At 39.6% G+C, this 23906-nt stretch overlaps 2 protein-coding genes across 21 annotated transcripts in view; one reads left to right on the forward strand and one right to left on the reverse strand.

Annotated features, from left to right (window-relative positions):
- The window catches only part of SHLD2 (shieldin complex subunit 2), a 102509-nt gene extending 86386 nt beyond the window's left edge, over positions 1-16123 (reverse strand). For 6 of the 20 annotated variants that reach the window (XR_014253250.1, XM_082424210.1, XM_082424212.1 and 3 more), the window contains exons 1-4: positions 16057-16123; positions 14940-14995; positions 14334-14415; positions 8989-9159 (exon numbers count right to left, since the gene is read on the reverse strand). Coding sequence is in view for 13 of the 20 variants with exons in the window: in XM_082424210.1 (XP_082280336.1) it covers positions 8989-9031 (43 nt within the window). In the remaining 7 variants the exon portion in view is untranslated. The other 14 variants (XM_082424215.1, XM_082424207.1, XM_082424214.1 and 11 more) reach the window with 11 other exon arrangements.
- Positions 16124-16271: 148 nt separating this feature from the next.
- GLUD1 (glutamate dehydrogenase 1) overlaps positions 16272-23906 on the forward strand; it is a 39068-nt gene continuing 31433 nt past the window's right edge. Inside the window, exon 1 of the mRNA XM_082424234.1 lies at positions 16272-16872. Within this exon, the coding sequence (XP_082280360.1) occupies positions 16419-16872 (454 nt within the window). The 5' untranslated portion in view covers positions 16272-16418. The remainder of the gene's footprint in view (positions 16873-23906) is intronic.

Genomic DNA, 23906 nt, shown 5'->3' on the forward strand with positions numbered 1-23906 from the left:
GGCCAAAAAATCAAGTGAGCACCAATCGCTTCCACCCCTGCCTTCCTCCTTTCCCAGGGCTAAGCCTTGCCAAAAAGAAAACAGCCCCATGCTAGGGTTCTTTATGACATGCTGAGCAAAAGCCACAGACTGCTAAACACTGCCAAGTAGACCTGAAAACAATGAACTCATCTAGCTTTGTGCATAACCCAGAACCTCAGTCTGTCAGCATCAATGCATTTTTCCCATAAAATTAATAAAAATTTTGAGATTAGCTAAAATCACCATATTCTTACAATCATCCAAAACGCAAGCCCCTATGATTACTCCCTCTTTCCTGCTGCACTCTGATCTCATTTCTGCTCTGTACTGTCTCCCTCTTCGACCATCACACACCCTCCAATAGCTATACTTCCTGATAACCCTTTACACTGTTCCACTGCAAACAAATTCCCTAAACCCCCACCAATTTAAATTGGTTCCAGCAGTCTTGCTCTCTAAACTAATCTGGGTGCGAGATATTCTCTCCCACTCAGCAAACGTGAAACACGTAAGTCATGCCTTGTTCACCATCACAGTTCTTTACCCTCAAATAAAGGTACGTCTTTTGAGGTTTAAGTCATCTGTTGCTACCTCTCTCTCCTTGTCATCCACTGGTCTCTTGGTCACTCTCCCACATTCACTAAAGGCTTTGGAACCTGGTTCAAAATCTTTCCACCCCTTGCTCTGCCACCATTCTGAGCAACTCACTTCCTGTGTAGCTGACTCCTGTAAAATTCTAGATTTACAGTTCCCTTATCTCAACTCCAGGAACCTTCACTTTCTCTCCACTTCAGAAACCCATTCCATAGCCAGATCTTGCATTCAGTCATAACCAGCAACTGCTCCTATTTAATCTTAAAATCCAATATCCAGTCTTGACCCCTTCATATCCCAGCAGCTACTTTCTGGTTTCATTTGTTTGCTACTGAGCCTAGACTCAATGGCCCAGAACTTGAAATGCTCTAACTACTGTAATTTCTTGCATCCTTACTCTGTCTGACATACTGGCCTGTAAAACTCAAACCAAAATCAATCCAGTTGTTCAACTTGTCTGCTCAGCCCCTCAGGCTGGTGAGGCCTGAGAGACGGGGGAAAAAATCATCACACAACTATATATACCAGAGCCATGAAAAATTATTACAATTCTTTTAAGTAATCCCATTCAGTTAGCCCTCTCATTTCTCTCAATGAAATTCTCCCTTTCTCCTCAAACTCTCCCCTACAATCACCATCACCATCCTCTATAATCTCAGCTGATGAGGTGATCCCCCCACTTCACTGAAAAATTCATCAAGTGTGTTGATGCCCCAAACTCCTCACCTACCACCCAAACACTTTTCTCCATCTGCACCATCCTTTCTTTATTCCTACTTCCGTGGAAACAATATTCCTATTCCTACTGAAACCTAGTATCCTCACTCTGTTCCCTCTACTCTTAAGGACAATGTTCAATCAATCTCACATACCTCCTTCTTCCTGTATCATCAACTTCTCCCTTCCTTCTGACTCTTTCCATTTAGCATATAAACATGCTGAACTGTCTCTCATCTTGATAGAACATGCCCTCTACCTATGATCCTGTATCTCTACAAGCTTTTTGAAAAGAATGTCTGCACTTACTGCTTCCACTCTCTCACAACTATTCACTCTAGTTCTCAGCAACCAGGCATTTATCTCTACCATGGAGATTCCACTGAAACTGTTCTATAGAAGATGATCAATCAGCTAGTTGCTGCTCTGTCCTTATAGTAGCTGACCTATTTTCTACATTTGACACTGCTGACCACTCTTTTCTTAAAACTTCTCAGTCTTCATTTAATGACATTTACTGAAAACCTACTTTATGATAAGAACTGTGGATAAAATGATGAACATGATGGTCTTAGTCCTCAAGAAACTTAAAATCGAGTTGGGGAAGCTTTTATGGTAATTCATACTCATATTTCAACCTCTCAGATCCTTCCTTCCTTTCTCTACTCAGCCCTTAGATTCTGACACTCCCCCAGGGCTCCCCTCTTTGCTCTTCTAACATCCACCCCAGGATTACTGTATCTACATTACCTACTCACTGATGATGACAAAATTTACATCTCTAGCTGAGAATTCTATCCGGAGTTCTGGACCCTTTTACTCTACGAAAAGATACTGGTACTTGGATATTTCACTATCTTGATAATATCCTTTGATATACAAAAGTTTTCAATTTTGACGAAGTCCAATTTATCTATTTTTTCTTTGGCTATTTGTGCTTTTGGTGTCCTATTTAAGGAACTGCTGCCTAGTCTAAGATCATAAATATTTATACCTACATTTTTTCTAAGACTTTTACAGCTTCAACTCTTACAGTTAGCTCCTTAATCCACTGAAACCATAATTCTTGAAAGATAAGGATTTCAATGGCAGTATCTGAAGGCTTAAGAGTAAAAAGAGCTTTTTAAATTCTAAAACCATGGCTTTAAATATCACACCCCAAGGCAAGAAAACTCTGCTGGCAGAGTTTATACTGTAAACTACAGCACAGAGGAAGTAGCAGGTGGTGACGTAAATGCAATTCTTCCACGGCAATTGAGAGGACATAAAAACCTGGAAGAGGAGTGCAGAAAGAAAGAGGAATTAGAAATAGCTTAGATACAAGTTCAAAATTCTTACTACCTTCTGTCTCATCTACGGCTAAGTCTCAGGGTGAGGAAGGGTGAGAAAGATCTCCAGTATGTTTGTGGGGAAGGACCCAGAACAGAAGATAATTATGTTTCCCCTTCCCAAGTTATGGTCCAGGGAACTGCAAGCCTTTTAGCAAAAGCTTGCAACTAACACTACATCAATGTAGTAGGGGAGCAATACCAATGACATGCCCAGACCACACTCCTGAAAAGCTACCTCAGAGTCCCAAGCGTGCCAGCAAAATGTGGAAACCATTAAGGAGTTTGCCTTGGGTCAGTGGGCCCAAAAGAGCCTGGGTTTAAGGAGGACCCAGCACTCACAGACCCGCTGACCAGAGGCCATGGAAGCATCAGGGACATCAGCCTCAGATGCAGCAGAGCAGACAGGGCCACTCCAGATTAAGCCAGTACAAGGTACAACCTAGTAGTGGCCAAGGGCAGAGGATGGCACAAAGATGAGAGGCCCCTTCCTCAATGCCAGAAAATATTATAAGGCTTCTCTATGAATACCTTCCACCCCAGAAAAAAAAAAGGGGGGGATGTGAAAAAACTGAACATTTATCCAAAGGACTGATTATTTACCCAAGGGTCTGAGTAAACCTGGAATTAACTAATAAATTAGACCAGAAGGTACTGACTTTATCCTAAATTGGCAAGATTGCTATTACCCAGTAGAAATAAGAAGCTCCAGAGTTAAGGAAGTTTCAGTTATAGAGAAATAATGAAAGTTACATGTTTGCACATTCAAATTTGTAGTTTACAAAATTTATGCCCACTACACTTGCAATTGGGTTTCTCACTGAACAAAAAGTAAAAAGGTAAAGCCCTTGCCGACATAATCTACCTCTCCAAAATCACACTGGTTTCTATCCATTCCTAAAATATGTCGAGGTCTTTCCTCTCTCATGGCTTCTCCACATGCTGTTTCCTTCACTTGTACCCACAGCTCTTTATACAGGTTGCTCCAACTCAGCCTTTAGTTTCAATGTAAATGTTTCTTCCTTGAAAAGGGCTCTCTGGCCACCCTATCTAAAGCAGCACAGCACCCTGTTACTTCTTCTCTAGCACTCCTTGCAATCTAACTTCCCAAGCTCTGTCCTTGTCTGTCTTGTTCACTGCAGGCTCTGGTCAATAATAGGTGCTCAATAAACAGTTCTACATGAATCAATGAATAATCAAAGTAAAATGTGAGAGAGAAAATAAACTTTAAAATCTTCTAATAAGTCTGAGTATTAAGGAGTTTAAAAATTTAAAGTAGACAACCACCACATTTTAATTTGGATATGAAAGTCAAATAAAAGACCATAAATAAGTTCCTATTTCCATTTTAAGAACAATGCAATTACAGAGTTTTACAAAGACAGTTATGTAAATTCATAGGGTGCCTTCTCCAGACTAAAGCCATTTAAAACAGAAATACAAAACAGAAACAAATCCAACAAAGAATAAAGACAAGTTTCTTTTAAATTAAAATAAATAGGGACTTCCCTGGTGTCCAGTGATTAAGACTATGCCCTCCTATGCAGGGGGTACGGGTTCATCCCCTGGTTGGGGAGCTAAGATCCCACATTCCTCATGGCCAAAAAATCAAAACATAAAACAGAAGTAATATTGTTACAAATTCCATAAAGACTTTAATAATGTAAGATATCAATTCTTCCCATATGAATCTATAACTGTAATGCAACTTTAAGTAGAATACAAAAGGATCTTGTGTGTGTGTGTGTTTACAATGATCAATATTAGACATACTTAAATATGTAAATAACAACATAAGTTCCAGCTCTCCAAAGTGATGAGCAAGAGTCAAGCCAACTCATCCTATGAAAACAACCAAAAACACTAGGTGAAATATAAAAAACAAATCCTTAAAAGTCACTAAGCCATAATAAGGTAGTAAGGAATTACCTAGTTAAAACTGTAAGAGAAAACCAGGAACCTAGAGTAAGTCAGCAATGGAGCTGCTTTTGATCTGAGGGCATTTGATCATGAGGGAAAATATAAATTTTTGTTTGATGATGTCATAGGGTATGAGGAACACAATTCAAAGCACAGGACCCACATAAAATGATGAGTCTAGTAAGACAGTATCCCCACAATAATCTGTAACCCTAAAGGGCAACACCCTCACGCTAAAAGTCATCTGAAAGTAAACCAGTCCCTGAAGTCCTATAACCAAGGTCTGCACTGTCTCATGGTCCCGGGAATTACAAACCTTGGATTAAGGTGGCACTTTGCCTGACCCCAGGCACCTATAGAATAAAACATAAAAAAATAAAAAGTTGCATAAAAAGAATAGGTAAGATACATATAAGATAAAGTGAGAGATGACAGAACTGAGTAGAGACAGTATTTGAAGAGGTAACAGTTGAAAATGTCATAGAAGTATGAAAGATCCCCATCTCTAGAATCAAAAATCACAAAGAACGAATATACAACAGAGGATATCAGTAAAGTCAATGAAATGGTCCTCTGAAGAGACACACCATCTGGTGAGCTGCCCCACCTGATCTCTTCCCATTTCTTCTCCTGCTTCTCCCCCTCCCCCACCAACACATATACTCACACTCCAGCCACAGTGAACTATGACAGAGCTACCTAATTCATATCATTTTGACCAGGATTTTCTTTTGTTTAAAAAAAGAAAACACCTGGACCACATTTAGAAGGGGGGGACAAGGATATCACAAGGATATCATAAAGATACACATAGATGAGAAATGAAATTAAAATTGGAAAGTCATCTTTCTGACCAAGTCACGTCATAGGTTTCTGGGCCAGCATTTAGACTGGACATGGCAGGCCAAAAGGCACCTGCTGCCCAAAGGCACCTTCCTAAAAGGCAATCAATCATCTGTAGCCTGAGGAACAAGGGATTAAGGTCACATGATCACCTGAAAGCACGTCCTGCTATGAGGACATAGCAGTGATCTTGATTAAGATCCATAGTACAGCTACAGGTAATTTGGCAAAAAGCATGTTGGTCAACATGATAATTTGGCTGAAATGACAATCAAAAATAAATATACCTGTACCGACATTAATTTCTTACTTTTGATAAATGCATCGTGGCTATATAAGATGTTGATAGTAGGGAAAGATGGCTGAAGGGAACTCTGTAGTATCTTTACAACTCTTCTGTAAATCTAAAATTATTTCTAAAGAAAAATTATTTCAAGAAAAATTATTATAAATAAAATTATTCGAAATAAAAAATCAATTTTCAAAAGTAGAAAAATCAAAAATACCTAGTCATTGTTTTTGTTTCTGTTTTTCCAATTACAGTTTTCCCCCACTATGCAAAAGTAGAGCATTCCTCTGAAACCTTTCATAAGCCGAAATGGCGTAAAGTGAAGAAGCAATTACCTTAGGAGACATCTATGTAATGGATGCACAAGACAAATTGAGATAAAGCACAGATGCACACAGGAACAGTTCAAAGCTATGGCCGTTTGATGCTGACATCCTGAGTGTGGTTCCTGAGAAGGAGCTTGGTGGTGCACCATCTCTATAATGGCTTGGCTCCCTTCAAGACAAACGCCGAGCGCTATTTTTGCTTTTCACCTTTTTTCATAAAGTGAAAGTCCTCTTCAGATTTCTTCTAGGTATTGAAAACCGGTACTAATGTAGGTCTTTCATAAAAGCGAAGTGGAGTAAGATGAACTTTCCAAAAGTGGGGGATACCTATATTCTACCTTAATTACATCATGGAGTGCTTTTATGATCCTAGATATATATTTTTAAGCATTACTCTTTCATATTTCAAATTTTTCAGGTGTTATCCTACTTTTAAAAATTCTAATTGATTTTTTTTTTTTTTTTTTTTGTCTGCACTGTGCAGCTTGCAGGATCTTATCTTCCTAACCAAGGATTGAACCCGGGTCGCCTGCAATGGAAGTGCTGAGTCCTAACCACTGGACTGCCAGGGAATTTCCTGTAGTTGATTTTTTGCCAATTATTTCTGCTTTCACTGATAACTATAGAGAAAAATTAGAAAAACGTAAATGTTCCATATTGAGAACCAATATGAAAAAATTGTGATTTAGATTAGAAACAACATGAATCTATAGAAATAGGTTATGAATAAAATCTAAGCAACCCTTGCTATCCCATCTAGCCTGTTTCTGAGTTCAGACACCAAGAGCTGGGTCAGTGAAGAACACCTGTAGTTAAAAAGGTATCATGGACTTAGGGATAGTCTTTCTGTTATTCTCATTTGTATACTTTTTCATTTTTCTCTAAGTAAATGTTAAAATAAATGAAAACCATAAGAGGCAAGGAATTGGAACTTCTCAGGGCTTGTTTTTTTTAGTTTTTCCATTTAAACTTTTTCTAATTAATTTAAAGCCAATTGTGATTGCTTCTTGAATGTGGTTGGGTTCACTTTTCTGGTGTTTGTATTGTATTTTTTAAAAAGGCAGAAAAGAATATGAAATTACAGAAGATAGTCAAAGTCTATAATTCATTAGACATAAAAAATACCAGATAATTATTATTCAAAAGTTTCATTTTATACCTGACCTAGAAAAAACACATGAAGGATAAATATTTGCTTTAATTTGAACCTTTCATCAGAAATACCCCACGTTCTTGAAGTCCAGATATTTGTTCTTTCTGTATTAACACCTTTTCACCGATACTTCATTCTTTTTTTCTTTTTTTTTTAAACAGCTGACTGGAATTTTCAGTGTGTATGGCTGGCAGATATCAACTTCTAGAATCTAAGATGTAATCCCTTTGTGTTTCTTTGGTTTTAGATGGCCCTACAAGAATGCAATCATAAAGATTCTACAGTTGATGAAGACACTGTGGAGGACAAAACTATGTAAAGGGCACCTTTACATAGCTAACCCATATATCTTCAAAACAGTCTTATCTCAAGCTGTGTTTCTGACAGTATGTTACTGTAACAGAGACTGTGATGAGGCTGTCATATCCACCCTTAAGACAAAGATAAGAAGAACTTCTAATTTCAACATAAATGCTAGATTAGTCATCTTAATTTAAGCCATTTGCCTATGTGTTACACCAACGACAATAAGTTACTGATGGCAGCTTCATCTGAAAATCTGTTGAAATCATTTGAGCACTTGATATTTCATTATAAATGCCAGATTTTTTTCCCAGAAGTTGAGGATGGGTTTCTGTTCTGTCTTCTTGTGTGACAACAGAGCAAACACCACAGCATGGAGTTATTGCCTCGCAAGCTGTCAATGGTAAAAAGCTGTTCAAAAAAAAGGAGGCATAATCTTAAAACTATCATCATTATATAAGGTCTCAAAGGGAACTAGACTCTGCAAATTTCTCAGTGTGGAGAACATGAAACATAATGATGATAGTTTCAAAGGGAACTAGAATCTGCAGATTTCTCAATGTAGAGAACATGAAACCATAAGCATCACAATTCCCAGTGTCATGGTTAAGAATGCTTCACCCCTCTTAAACTGTACTTGTATTCTAAGAAAATGTATTATCACAATAAGATAGCATGGAGAGGATGTTATTTTTGATGGCAAATATGGTAAACACTGTTGGCTGCCAATTGAACAGTTATTCCTTCCACAACTTTCTCCCCTGCCAGCAGAGCCTGCCTATACTTCAGAAGCTAAAAGTGCCAGAAAGTCCTCTTTCTAGCCTCCCTTACAGCAAGAGCATGGGCAAATAACCAATCCTAGCTACTGGGGCCTAAGAGAGCTGAGCAAGCTGGCAGGCCTTTGGAAAAGGTTTTTTTCATCAATAAAGAGATATGTATGGGAGGAAACTGCTGTTCTTCTACATAATACTTGGTTGTGTCTGCATGTGACCCCTGGAACCACTGTAGCAATCTTGCAAACATGAGGAAAGATATCACCAAGTTGCTAAAAATAACACAGAGAAAAGCCCTAGGTCCCTGAAGTACTGGATCACTAAGCCCTGTACCAACAATGAATATCCTTGCCTCTGGACTTCTTGTTGGATAATAGTTACTAGTTAGTTTATGGCTTTAGTTTAAGCCATCTTTATTTGGATATTGTTACTTGAGGGCCAAAGCATCCTAACTAACAAAGCTAATGAATATCTGTTCATTGCATGCTATCCAGATCAGGAAGTTAAATTGTTGCTACTTAGCCAACTCCAGCCATTACTGTTACTTGAAAACTGGGTTGGCCTCTGGGTGGGTGTCCAGCCAACAAACACAACCAAGCCAAAGATCAGGAGAAGGAAGGATTTATTACTACTTGCAGCAAGTAAGGAGAACACCTGGGATCTTTCCCAAAGCAGTGTCTCCCAGAACAGCAAAAGTGGGGAAGTTTTAAGGTAAGGGTACCTGCATATTCATGTAGGCACTTGAGCAGAGGAGAATTCGGCATAACGCATGGCCAAAAAAACACAAAACAAAAACAAATTGGGGCAAAGGTCAACAGAGTCCAAGCTTTAGTGTTTCGAAGTCAGGAGGGTCAACATCATTCCATCCTCCACCTGGATGGGACTTCAGTTCCTGCAGAACTCAAAGATATATTATTATGTATATCCCCTGAGGAGGAACTAGGACTCTGCTTTATCACTGCACTATTGTTTGCCTTTTCTCTGTTCCTGCATTCCCTCAGTTCCCTTAAGATCATAATTACTGAGACTTGTTCAAGGGCAAGCATTGTGGCCAGGCTTAGATCACAGAATGGCTTCTCTTATGTCAAGAAAACCACTCCTGGTTCTCTTTCTCCAGGGACCCCTTAACTTATCTGCTTACATTACCAGTGTCTCTACCTTAATCCCTACTGCTTCATTCATGTTTTTCTTTTCTGCCTTTCACTAAGGAGCAAACTCAGTATAATTATACACACATCTATGCTTCACAGTAAAGTCTGTTTCTTCTGCATCTCTCCATGATGGCCAACGGGAAGGTACTTTTTGCTTCTCCAGTATATTTTTCAGTTATGTTTGCTTTTAACAGCATCAGAAATGTGTTGCAATTTTTAGCTTATAATTTCTTTCTTTCTTTTCCCTAATTCCATATTGAAATCACAACTGATCTAAAATTTCCAGAGAGAAAATGCTAAAGATAGAATAAAGATTTGCTGTTATAGAGGGTCATCCACATAGATCAATAAGTGGAGCTGAATGGTGAGGCATCTTGAATAATGAATAACTGAATGTACTATCCTTTTTACCTATAAGGAAAGCAAAAAACTTAACATCAATTTAAAAAAAGAGAGAGACAGAGACATAATGAATTACATACATGTGAGTTCAAAATCCTAGCTTAGAACAGTTAATTTTTAAGAGACCTCACTTGTTTCTTGCATGCTATGCTTAAAGGCATAAAGAACCTACTACGATTTTTCATGTTTACTCATAACAGGGAAAGAACCCTTAAGCAAGAGTTGATAAAACCTTTGTTGAATATTATTCAGCAACACAGCAAAATGAAAACTTAGCCAAACTAGCCAAGCAGATATAACTGACATTTGATTTATTAAGAAAAAAAAAGTTTTTTAAGAGGAAAAAGACTACAAACCCTGAAAATTTCAGATCCTTTTCTTGGATATAGTTTCTTTTACTGTTTTTCTGCTTATTACAAAAACATACTCACTAAAGGGGAAAAAAAATCCAAAATTACAAACTTTTCTGAATATCAATCAGAAGCACAAAAGCAAATATTAGAAAAAATTATCCTTAAAACTACGGAACAAAGACTTGAAAAACAATCCATGATGCACCAAAATTACCAATACTCGAATAAAAAACAGAACTGGAGATATTCATAATGGCTGTTTAAGCCAAACTGTTATGATGATCAAATTGCTTTTAACCAAAATATACGCTACCCTGTATTTTCAAACCATGGTGTCATTTATCTTCAGGCCTTTGCAAATGGTCTCCCCTCTTTATGGGGTACTCTTCTCTCCCCCACACTCATCTGGCTGATTAATGAGGTACTGACAAGCACTTGAGAACTAAAACCTATTAAAATTAATAACGTGGGGCGACTTCCCTTGTGGCACAGTGGTTAAGAATTTGCCTGCCAACGCAGGACACACGGGTTCGAGCTCTGGTCCAGGAAAATCCCACATGCCACGGAGCAACTAAGCCCATGCACCACCACTACTGAGCCTGCACTCTAGAGCCTGCAAGCCTCAACTACTGAGCCCGCGTGCCACAACTACTGAAGCCCGTGCACCTAGAGCCTGTGCTCCGCAACAAGAGAAGCCACCGCAATGAGAAACCCGCACACCGCAACGAAGAGTAGCCCCCGATCGCCACAACTAGAGAAAGCCCGCACACAGCGACAAAGACCCAAAGCAGCCATATAAATAAATAAATAAATAAATAAAAATTAATAATGTGGGGACCTGATTTAAATTAAAAATCAAGATTTTTAGTTCCTTGTTTTAAAAGCCCTTTTAAAAAAATTAAATATTTGGGGCTTCCCTGGTGGCGCAGTGGTTGAGAATCTGCCTGCCAACGCAGGGGACACAGGTTTGAGCCCTGGTCTGGGAAGATCCCACATGCCGCGGAGCGACTGGGCCCGTGAGCCACAATTACTGAGCCTGCGCGTCTGGAGCCTGTGCTCCGCAACAAGAGAGGCTGCGATAGTGAGAGGCCCGCGCACCGCGATGAAGAGTGGCCCCGCTTGCCGCAACTAGAGAAAGCCCTCGCACAGAGGCGAAGACCCAACACAGCCAAAAATAAAAAAATATATATATATAAAAAAAAAAAATTAAATATTTGATTTGTTATATCATTTGGTTTTATTATATCATTTTTAATATCCAGATAGGAAAATTTATGTCAAACATGAACTAAACAACTCTATAAGAAAAACAAAATTCTGATATTAAATTCTTTCTAAGTTCAAATTCACCACTCACTCTTAAGGTAAAGTAGTCCTGAGATGAAAGAGTTTGAAAACTGATATTCTGTGTAATAGGTTATTCACTGCAGCACCACTGTAACTTCAAGATATTGGAAACAACCTATACGTCCATCAATGATAGAATAGCAAAAATAACCATGGCACATCCATACAATGAAGTACTATACAACAGTAAAAAAGAGTAAGGAGCAATTAGGCAATAAAATAAAACACATCCAGATTGGAAAGAAAGAAGTAAAACTACCTCTACTTGCAGATGACATGATCTTGTATATAGAAAATCTTAATGAATCCACTACAATAATTATCAGAATAAATGAGTTCAGTAAGGTCGAAGCATAAAAGATCAATATACAGTAATCAACTGTATTTCTGTATACTTGCAATGAATAATCTGAAAATGGAGTTAAGAAAACAATTCCAGTTATAATAGCATCAAAAAGAATAAAATACCTAGTAATAAATTTAACAAAAGAAGTGCAAAACTTATATTCTGAAAAGACAAAACATGGCTGAGAGAAATTTTAAAAGACCCAAATACATGAAAAGACATCGCATGTTCATGAATCAGAAGATGTAATATTGTTAAAATGGCACCACTCAGCAGGTTGATCTATAGATTCAACATAAAACTAAAATTCCAGCTGGCTTCTTTGCAGAAATAGACCACCTGATCCTAAAATTCATATGAAAATTCAAGGGACTCAGAAGAACCAAACAATCTTGAAAAAGAACAAAGTTGGAGGACTCACACTTCCCAATTTCAAAACTTATTACAAAGCTGCACTAACCAAGACCCTGTGGCACTAGCATAAGGACAGACATATGGGTGAGCGGAAAAGAACTAAAGAATGCAGCAATAAACCCTCACATCTAGGTCAACTGATTTCAAGAGAGTGTGAAGACACTTCAGTGGGGAAGAAATAGTCTTTTGTTGAACAAATAGTGCTGGAACAATTGGTTATCCACATGCAAAAGAATGAAACTGCATTCGTTCCTTACTCCATGCACAAAAAATCAACTTGAAATGTAAAAACTAAAACTACAAAACTCTTAGAAGAAAACACAGGTGTAAATCTTCACGACCTTCAATTAGACAATGGTTTCTTAGACATGACACCAAAAGCACAAGCCACAAAAGAAAACATTTATAAGTTGGACTTCATCAAAATTAAAAACTTATGTGCTTCAAAGGCCATCATCAACAAAGTGAAAAGACAAGCCACAGAATGGAAGTAAACACTTGCAAATCATATATCTGATACAGGATTTATATCTAAAAAATATAAAGAACTCTTACAAGTCAACAATAGAAAGACAATCCAATTTAAAAGTGGAAAAAGGATATGAATTTCTTTTTAAAAAATATATACAAATCATCAATAAGTACATAAAAAAGATGCTCAACATCATTAGCCATCAAGGAAATGCAAATCAAAACCAAAATGAGTCACCCCTTCACACCAGAAAATAACAAGTGTTGGGGGGCTGGGATGAACTGGGAGGTTGGGACTGACATATATACACTACTATGTATAAAATAGATAACTAATGAGAACCTACTGTATAGCACAGAGAACTCTACTCAATGCTCTGTGGTGACCTAAATGGGAAGGAAATCTAAAAAAGAGGGGATATAGGTATACGTATGACTGATTCACTTTGCTGTACAGCAGAAACTAACACAACATTGTAAAGCAACTATACTCCAATAAAAATCTGCAAAAAAAAAAGTGTTGGGGAGAATACAAAGAAATTAGAATCCTCTGCCTATAGGAATTAAAATGGTCCAGCTTATGTGGAGAACAGCTGGGCAGCTCCTCAAAAGATTAAACAGAGACCCAGCAATTCCACTCCGAAGTGCGTAACCAACAGAACTGAAAACATCCATCCCAACAAAAACTTGTACAAGAACGTTCATAACAGCATTATTCACAATACCCCAAAAGTGGAAATAACCAAATGTCCATCAAAGATGAATAGATTAAAAAAAGAGGGCTATAGCCATACAATGAACACTATTCAGCCATTAAAAGAAAAGAAATATTGATACATGCTACAACACGGATGAATCTTTAAAACATACACTAAGTGAAAGAAGCCAGTCACAAAGAACCATATATATTGATTGCATGATTCCAGTTAAACAAAATGTCCAGAACAGACAAATCTAGAGACAGAAAGTAGAAAGTATGTATTATCTTTCCAAATTAAATTATTTTTAAAACAACTATGTTGTTCCTGCATTTATATGCTGTCTTTCTAAATCCTAAAATAATTCTAAAATATTTTTTAAAGCACTTGAAAGCACAAACGCATGCTATGAATCAAAGAGAAAAGACCTGGAATTTTGAAACAGCTAAGGAAAACTCATAAACCTTAAAGGCAGAAAACCAGTTGTCTTTGTTGAATGCTATCAAATGACCAAAATTCCCTTCAAGTTAAATTCTAGCCTCCTTTTGTTTTTTTGTTTTGTTTTGTTTTTTAATTTTTATTTTATTTATTTTTTATACAGCAGGTTCTTATTAGTTATCTATTTTATACATATTAGTGTATACATGTCAACCCCAATCTAGCCACCTTTTGAACTGAAAATTATTATCAATAAACTTTAATTTGCAAAATATCTGTATATTTTATAAAGCAATCATCAGTGTAAAGCTGAAACTCGCTAGACTTTACATCACAGTAAATAATTTTAGACTAAATGCAACAAATACTTAACATACTTCTTGGAATAACAGAAATAGCATAACTTGGAGTCAGATACACGGTTTGAATCTTAGCATGCTATTTACCATCTAGGTGATCATCAACAATTTGCTTGGTCTCTGTGAGCCTCAGTTCACCCTCCAGATAAATCAGGAATTATAATACCTACTTCAGAATGAAAAGAAACATCCAACTACTTACTAAATGGGAAGGTGGGGGTCAGGACAGTGTTTGGATGATTTCACTCTTTTTAAAAAATCTATACAGTTTGAATTTTTTTTACAACGTGTAAATAATTTTAAAACAATGATTTTAAAAACTAAAAAATCTACTTTAGGGGTTCTTTTAGAGATATTTCGTAAAACATCTACACATAGGAGACTCTCAATTAAAATTTCCTCAATCCTTCCATAGCCTTTCTACCTTCTTGAATTCAGGTGAACAAAACTGGGAAGAAGCAAAGTTAAACATTTATTTTTCTGAAGGCTATAGTTATCAAGAAAGAGATAAACAAGGGCAATAAAACTAAGCCTTTAAACCACTTTCCTCAAAACATACCTAAGAATTTAATCTGAAGGGGAAAAATTTCCACATTTACTGATTCTAATCACTTTATTCTGATACTTTGTTTTTGCTTGTTGTTGTTTTTGCAATATAAAATAATACTATCAAGTGAAAAGGAAATTTAGTACCTTAATCATTTGACCAACAAGACAAATTCAGGATTCAGTCCAGAGAATAGTTATCACTGAAAAACACAATACAAATATAATGACTATCATTTATCTAGCAAATAAGATAATACTAAAAAAAAGTTAAAAATAAGATAAGCTCCACCTTTTTTGCTTTGACAGCACACTGAATAGATGAATGTAATTCAGTTGATCTAGGTTATTACCTTATACTGTACAGAATACTGTGAGAATTAAAACATTCTCTTCCATATGCTAACAGATGAATAAAGTGAATGTCAGGAAGCAAAATCGTCTTGCAGGCCAAAAAAGTGCCATTTTAAAATCACAAACGTACACTGGGACCGCTAAAGCTGGTTATGCGGCCTTTGATAGCTTGTCTTAAAAACTGAGTCATTAGACTTTTACAAGCATCTAATGTATAACTTTAGCATTTCTCATCAAGTATGTGTAAGTACATAATTAAACCCTCATGTCCTTTAACGTTTACAAATCCTATTCTGGACCATTAATACATATACTCCTGAGAAAGAATATCTGGGAGTATTATTGCATTTCTATAGTGTCCTTGTTTTTAGACTATTTCAAGAACGTATCTCTGAAATGGGGAAGCACACTCAGTAAATTTTAGAAAGATACAACGATTTACACAACTATTTCATCTCAACCTCATTGAGTGGTTGAATGGAACAAAATTAAAAACTTAAAGTGGTGAAAGCCAATAGGTAAGGGATTCCCCAGCTCCCAGGCTTTCTCCTTTCCACTTCCTGCAAGCCACTTCAAAACTCCAACTCCGATGACGAGAGTTCTTCGAAGTCCCAGCGGATAAAGCCAAGCTCTTAGCCCGACCTCCAAACGCTGCTTCTCTGGGCCGCCCCAAGACAGGCGCAGGGGTGGCAGGATGGCTGCCCCGCGCCCGAGGGCGCGCGGGCGGAAAGGAGGGACACCCATGACTCATTCGCCCTCGGCCCACCGCCAGACCGCACCACCTTCACCCGCGCGAGGTCCCGGGACCGGACTCTCAGCGCCCCCCAGAGGCGGGTAGGCCCCTTCCCCAAGAAGGCCCCCTCCCCCGGCAAAACACCCTCCCTGGACGAGGCCCTGGCCGCGCACAAACCTGAGACACCTGCTCCCCTCAGATCCCGGAAGCTTGCGGGGTCCCTCGCCCCGCCCCTCGCCCTGCGAGCATGCGTACCAGGACGGCCCGCGCCTGCGCGCCCCCGAGAGCCCCCGCTGGCGCACGCCGCCGCCCCGGCTCCCTGGGCGGCGCGCGCCCCCTGCCATGCAATTTACAGGCGACGTTGGCCCACTGCACCCAGAGTCCGTCCTCCCGTTAGGCGGCGAGCGCCGGAGGGGAGGGGACAGCCAGGAAGGCAGGAAGCTGCGGCTTAAAAGGGCAGCCCGCGCCGGGCCTTTCCTCCCTCTGTCCGTCCCCGGGCCTGTGAGAGCGCCTGCCTCCGCGGCCTCCGTCCTGCCGCCATGTACCGGTGCCTGGGTGAAGCGCTGCTGCTGTCCCGCGTCGGGCCCGCAGCCCTAGGCTCGGCGGCGGCCGACTCGGCCGCGCTGCTGGGCCGGGCCCGCGGGCAGCCCGCTGCAGCCGCCGCCGCCCCGCAGCCGGGGCTCGCGCCGCCCAGCCGGCGACAGTACAGCGAGGCGGCGGCCGACCGCGAGGACGACCCCAACTTCTTCAAGATGGTGGAGGGCTTCTTCGACCGCGGCGCCAGCATCGTGGAGGACAAGCTGGTGGAGGACCTCAAGACCCGGGAGAGCGAGGAGCAGAAGCGGAACCGGGTGCGTGGCATCCTGCGGATCATCAAGCCCTGCAACCATGTGCTGAGCTTGTCCTTCCCCATCCGGCGCGACGACGGCTCCTGGGAGGTCATCGAGGGCTACCGGGCCCAGCACAGCCAGCACCGCACGCCCTGCAAGGGAGGTGAGCCCCTCGCGCCCTGTCCCACGGCCCTGCCCTGCCCCGCCCGGCCTCCTGCCTCCTGCCTCCTGCCTCCGGGTCACGGCTCGACTCAGCCCCGGCGGGCACTGTCCTCCTCCCACGCTCCCCGCTCCCTCCCAGCCCCGGCCTGGGATGTGTCAGGCTCTGGTGGATAGTGAATTTTCCGCCCTATCCCCACCACGTAGTTGGTCCTTCCCCCGCGAACCGTCATCCCCGGCTTATGCTTGTTGATGCTGTATGCAGAAGACACTGCACCGCTCTTTTGATCCTAGCGACTGTGACAAACAGGGTGGGTCTTGACGGAAATCACTTGTAGAAAAGGAAATGACCGGCCCATCAGATTGTGCCTCTACAAGATTTTGTGGGCTTCTATGACTCAAGCGAACGCAAACCACAAAATAATTGTTTTCGAATTTTTTCACCCTTTGTACAACAGTGACAGATGATACAGTAACATACAAAATGAATTGCCTTTTAGGTTTGAAATCCAGAGTTTTACTAACCAAATGAATTTATTAATTATACTTCGATCTTTTATTAAACTACTTTCCTACTCCGGCAGCTTCAGTTTTGCACACACAAAAAAAGGTAATACATGAGCAGTGTAACATCTGACAAACACCAGGCATCCTGACAGTAAATCTAAAGGGTGTAGACTGCAGGACGGCCCGCCAGCCAATGGAATGAAATAGCCCTGGGGGTGTGTACTGGTCCAGGCTAGCACCAGATTTGAGCTTGAGGAAAAGATAAAGTGCTTGAAGAAAGGGGATGAGTCGGTTAAAATTTGATAGTCACCAAGTTATCCTGTAGTTTAAATGTTTGAATGTCTGTAGATTTGGCTTCTTCTGCAGTCAGATTGCTTTCTTTGAGCAAATAAAGGCTCTCCCCCCCTACTTTTCCCCCCTTAAAATCGCACAATGCATCTTTAATAGTGCTTAAAAGTAACATGGCAAAACCATTTTTTTCTGTTAAAAAATTATGTAGAATAAAGGACCCGAGGAGGTAGAGTCTAGCTGGAGGTTGCTTGGCTAATAAGCACAGAGGATGTTGGTCTAGACCCTTTGTCTCAGTAAATCTGGTCCAGTGTTCTGTTATACCAGCTGACTTCTAAGGATGATTTTTAGAAATCTCTCTAGCAGAAAAATTTGAGCTCTGCTGGCATTCTTAGCCCAGGAACAAAGGTTGCTTCAAACTGCAAAGGTAAATGATTTACCTCTACTACTTGCTAAATTTGCATTGACCCCACCCACTTCTAGGACTTAACCTTTAGAGCTTAATTATCCTCTAGCTCTCAGTTTCCTCTTCTAAAACCAACGTTTGAACCACTTTGACCTCTGGTTTCCCTTTCCAGCTCCAATATACGTAAAACATACACACTGTCCATCTACAGCGCCACAGCGCCTTCTTCCTATCCACTCCCTTATTCTCTAAACCAAGAATACAAGTTCAAGCTCCCAAGAAAAGCAAAGATGTTGGAAGAAGAGGCAAAGTTAGCAAATATTAAATTGCAGTGTTTCTTTAGAATGGACATCAAGTTTATATACTGTCTTGTTGGCAGTATTTTCCAGTTGCTTAAAAGGTATGCAGCAAAACCAGTATATTTGTTTTTCTGCAGGATCTGACTTTGTTTCCTTGAAGTTCTTTATATTATTCTGTTCTTTCTATGCCAGACCCTCTCCTATCATGAGTCACGACTCCACAGACTCACTAAAGCAACTAAAGTTTGCCCTAGTTTGTTAGTCCTCTTCCTCTTGCCACAGCAGTTTTATACCAAAATAATAATAAACCTAGCAACAAATTGCATCAGCTATAGAAAGCACTGTTACTGTAACACTTGTTCCTACTAGAATGTAAGATACAATTCTGTTATATTTATCCCACTTACAAGAAGGCTTGCTAGTGAAAGCACTACTAAATCCCAGCATATTAACAGAGAAACGGAAGTGCAACTAATAAATAGTAGCAAGCATTACAAGATAATGTGAAAGAAAATCAGCCTCTATAAAGTGATAAATTTATTATCTTAAGAAATTTGAAAGACCTTATGGAGAGAAAAGGATGGGGGAGGATCAGATAGCTATGCAGGCTCTTCAACATATTTTGGGAGTGCTTAAGATAATGAACAGGGGGCTTCCCTGGTGGCGCAGTGGTTGAGAATCTGCCTGCCAATGCAGGGGACACGGGTTCGAGCCCTGGTCTGGGAGGATCCCACGTGCCGCGGAGCCGCTGGGCCCGTGAGCCACAACTACTGAGCCTGCGCGTCTGGAGCCTGTGCTCCGCAACGAGAGAGGCCGCGATAGTGAGAGGCCCGCGCACCGCGATGAAGAGTGGCCCCTGCTTGCCACAGCTAGAGAAAGCCCTCGCACAGAAACGAAGACCCAACACAGCCATAAATAAATAAATAAACAAATAATTAAAAAAAAAAGATAATGAACAGGATACTAAATAGATGATCAGCAAAATGGGGGTACTGTAGACATCCATGCTTTGCTTTCATGACACTCTGGGATTTTCCTACCCATTTATCACCCCCATCTTGTTGCAGAGAATGTATATTCCAAGAGGGACTTATTTTCAGTGGGTTTTTTTTCCCTCTAATTAAACAGTACAAGAAAGTTGTTAACCTCCTTGGTCTCACTCTAGTTTTAGAAATATAGCATATATTAGGTGACTGAGATTTTTTTAAATGCTTTGGATAAGCCATGTGAACTTACCCTCCTAAGCACACTTTTCTCTCCCCATCCTAACTCAACTGCCTTCTCGACCAACTTCTTTGGGCTGGGGGAACCCTTGTCTGCTCCTCATCATCCTTTTCCCAACCCTCAGCTTTCTAATCTTTCATCAAGAGCAACCTTTTACCTGAGTTTTCCGACATAAAATTCTCAAGGTTGTAGCAAACAACAATCTAATTTATAATATGGGTAAGGGAAACAGGTGGTTTTAAGACCTGAGGGTGGCTGATGTGTACTTTATACTGAGTAAATATTTAGTAAGTAAATATTTAGTAATACATACTGTTTTTGTGCTTCTCTTTTCCCACATAACCATATTTAAATGAAGGCAATAGATTTGCATCTGTTAAGGATTTGCAAAAGAGTGTGCTTCATGCTCAGAAAGGAAGTTTTAAGGGAGGCCTTAAAAATATTTTCAGCAAAGATGAACCTTGTGGGAATTTGCTTTAAGGAGACTTTCAAAGGTTCTTACGTGTTTGAAAACATTATCAGTGATTATTCCTGTTAACTTTTTCAGAATAACTTCTCTGTATTTTATTGGCCCTGGTTCAACCTGAGATTAATATACCTTTTTAGAAGGAAATTTATTATTTAACTCATTGGGGGAGAAGTAGAGAGATTGATGATAGCAGTTCATTGATGTAGGAGTCAATTTATTTTCTATTCCCTCCTGTCCTCCCATCCTCCACCCCCCTCAGGTCTTCAGATTAAAAATGTTGAGTCCAAATTTCCTGTGACTGATTTTTCCTCTTAGAACTTTCTAAAATTATCATTTAAATAAAGTTGATGGAATCCTGATGCACTGACCTAAATCTTTCATTTAACTGCAAATATCAGCAACCCCCCCCAAAAAAAAGTGTACCTTATGTTAACCCATTGACTTGTTTTTAAGAGCCAGAATGCAAAAAAAGAAACGGTAGGAGGTAGATGGTCTTTGTTCTTGTCTTTGGGCGGCAGGATACAGGGGTTGGGGGCAGGGCAGCCAGCTAAGGGTTGGAGTCGGTACAGTATTGAAGTCCCCCTCAGCCTTTGGGATCTAAGTTTGTGGTAAATGGTAGTGCTTTTTGAGAAAACACTAGAAGGTACTGATACTGTTTTAAAATGAGACATCCTCTGCTTTCACTGGAAAAAAATGTTTCTTACTTATTTCTCCTATGCTGAATTGACAACCATCAAAACGGGTAACTTTGAATAAATTCACACTATCTAATATTTTTAGAGTGTGAGAATGTGTCTACGTCTGCTGCCACAAGGTAAATGTAGTCTTTGTATGTAAATTTAACTCAACCTGGAAGTTCAGTTAGAACACAGGTAGTTTATGTCTTCTACCCTCTAGCCCTTAGCCCTGAGTTATTGCTGTTTTTAATACTTTTTTAGTTAAATATGAATTGCGTTGCTGTTATAAAGGTCTTCTTATTTCATGGGAGCCAAATGCCCTCCCCGAAAATACTAGGGAATGAAGAGCTACGATAATGGTGGAGACCTATAAGCCAGGTTGTCCTTCAGTCTTCCTGTCACTTTGTGTGAATCCCTCTAGCTAGTTTGCTTTGGCAGTAAAAACCCCATATGCAGGAAGACAAACACTTACTGCTCACTTAATATGCAAAGGACACTTTTCAGGAATTGGGGCATCAAAAATTGGAGGACAAACACCAGTAGTATGTATCAAACTCCAGATAAACTGACAGTGTTTAAATTTCTAAGAAATGACTTAGATTTTATAACTTATACAGTGGGAGGAAACTGGGTTTAGATTGTTGGTGATAATTTAGATTGCTTAGGAAAATTGTTTCTTATCCAATTATGTTAAAGATACTGAGGGCTTTGCCAACAACCAATAATAATTAGGTTGTTATAATGTAAATAATAAAGGAAAAAACCTTTAATATCACTTTAATGAAGCACATTGATTCATAAATGGCCCATAATTGCTCTACCCAACAAACCCCTGTTAAAATACATACATATGACTCAAATGTTCTAATAATAGTGAAAGTTATAAAATGAAGCAGCTCTACTCCCAGTCCTTTCCTACAAGATAACCGTGAACAGTCTTAAGTCCACAGCTATTATCTAAAATTGACCTAGCTATCCAGATGAATCAGTGTTTTCCCCTTTCCAGAGGCAGAAATTAATGCAGATTGAAGTACTCACTATCAAGACTGAAGTGTTAATGTATGAAATACTACTGATAAAGGCAGGATAGGTTTTATGAAGGGCAAGAGGACAATCTGGGAGAGGGCTGCTCAAGACATTTTTAGTTACCTTTCAAAAGGCAGCTAGCTGTACCTGGGAGAGTCTGCCTTCACAAAGGTCAACTGGCAAAACAAGGGATAGCAATAATAGCATTTATTGAGCTCTTACGTGGTGTACACCAGGCATTTTGCTAAGAGCTTTTCGTGCATCACTGCTTTGATTCCTCAGAACAACCTCATGAATGCACTGTTGACCCAGATTTTCGGATGCAGATACTAAGGCTGAAGAGTGAGGTCTCCCTTCGCAGGGTTACACAGCAGTAAGTAGTAGGGTTGGGTTCAGGCTCCAGCCATCAGATTCCAGCACCCACCTTCTTAGTCACTGTCTGGATTTATTCATGTAAAAAGTTACAAATTGTATCATGGGGTAAGCACTGATTGAAAATCATGTCATGCCATCAGCACAATGATTCCTACTACTTTGGATCATTTGAAATTTGTTAATAGCTATTAGAAGACCTAACTTCTTGCTAGAAAATAAATGCATTCACAGGTGATGTCTTTACCAGTCCCTTTTGTTGTAATTACTTAGGCAATGAAGGAACATTTTAAAGAGAGTTTTCCATTGAAAGAGGTTTCAAGAGCTTTGGTGTTTAAACAGTTTATATCGGCCAGAAAAACTCATTTCTCCACCAGAGTGTTATTTCATGTATCTTTATGGGTCTTCAGTGCGATAATTTTTTAGCGCTTTGCAGTTTGCACTTTGCACTTTGTTTATTCTTTAGAGTTAGTCAAAATGTATTACTACTCAGGTCACTAATTTTTAAATGGCTTTCTTCTGGGTGTCTCTTCCTAAAAACTAAGAAAAGCCTTTGTTTATCATGAATTGCTGTTCTCTTGATTGTTCTTGGAGAAAGTCTGTCAGACCTTCTAATTTTTCTAAATTGCTGCTTGGCTAGAGGAAAATATGAAAGATGACACAAATGAAAATTATAAAGGTTGATTTTCCTTTCCTGGAACCAGTCAATAAGTGACACAGTTGGAAGCACACTGGGTAATATGTTACTGCAATAGGAGTTCAAGGAAGATGCCCGGGAAAGACCATCTTGATTTGGAAGTAGGGAAGGCTGGTTAGGAGTTCGACTGGGGAAAGGTCATTTCAGATAGAGGTGTCGTAGAGGGGGTGGCATCAGCTCAGGCAGGAGGTGGGACTGTGTGTTGGGGTCATGAGGACAGAATATGTTTGTAAATAGTGAAAAGTAAGGTTTTATGGAATAATAAATATTTATGTGGTCTCTGCCCGCAGTTCCTAATACAGAGCTCCTAAAATCCTTGTAATTTCCTGAGTGATAGGGGTTCTGGGAGTATCCATTGTTCTGATATTTGGCCTTTGACTCCAGTTGCTGACACAGAGCCCCTGAAACCCTTGTAATTTCCTGAGTTATGGGGGATGGTAGGAGCATCCTACACAGAGTTCCTAAATCCCTTGGAATTTCCTGGGTGATAAGAGCATCTTTTGTTCTAATGAGGCAACTCTTGATGGGCTCCTGGTTAGCTTCAGGATTCCCCTACAGGTAGAATATATGGAATGGGGAGTCAAAGATTTAACTCATCTGAGACACTGGTAGGAAAACTGGTATCAGGGAACAAAGTGTTACTAGGAAAGAGGATTGCATTTTGAAAATAAAGGAAATCTGGTGTAAAATGATCCTTAGGAAAAATGGAAATACAGGCATATGTTTTTCTCAATCTTACCCTTGCAAAAAAAGTGTGGTGCCAGTCCCTACCTTGTCTCCCATATCCCTATAATTCTTCTCGTCCTCTCTTAAGATCCCTCTCAGATATCACCTAGACTTGTAAATAATAGATAGGAAACTAGATATCTGAAATTTTGAGCCTTTACCTCTTTGAATCTTTTTATAACAAATTGTTGTCTTTTACTAAGTGTTATCCACTTTATATTCACCAATTTTACTAACATCATTTCCAGGACCTGTTTGGTATGAAGATATGATAAGATAAGCTTAGTGTTATTATCAGAATAAGGAATCTATAAAACAAAAATTAACAGAATCCCCCTTTTAATTCA

The sequence above is a fragment of the Balaenoptera physalus genome, assembly GCF_965194825.1.
Source record: "Balaenoptera physalus genome assembly, chromosome: 14".
In the NCBI taxonomy this organism is placed as follows: Eukaryota; Metazoa; Chordata; class Mammalia; order Artiodactyla; family Balaenopteridae; genus Balaenoptera; species Balaenoptera physalus.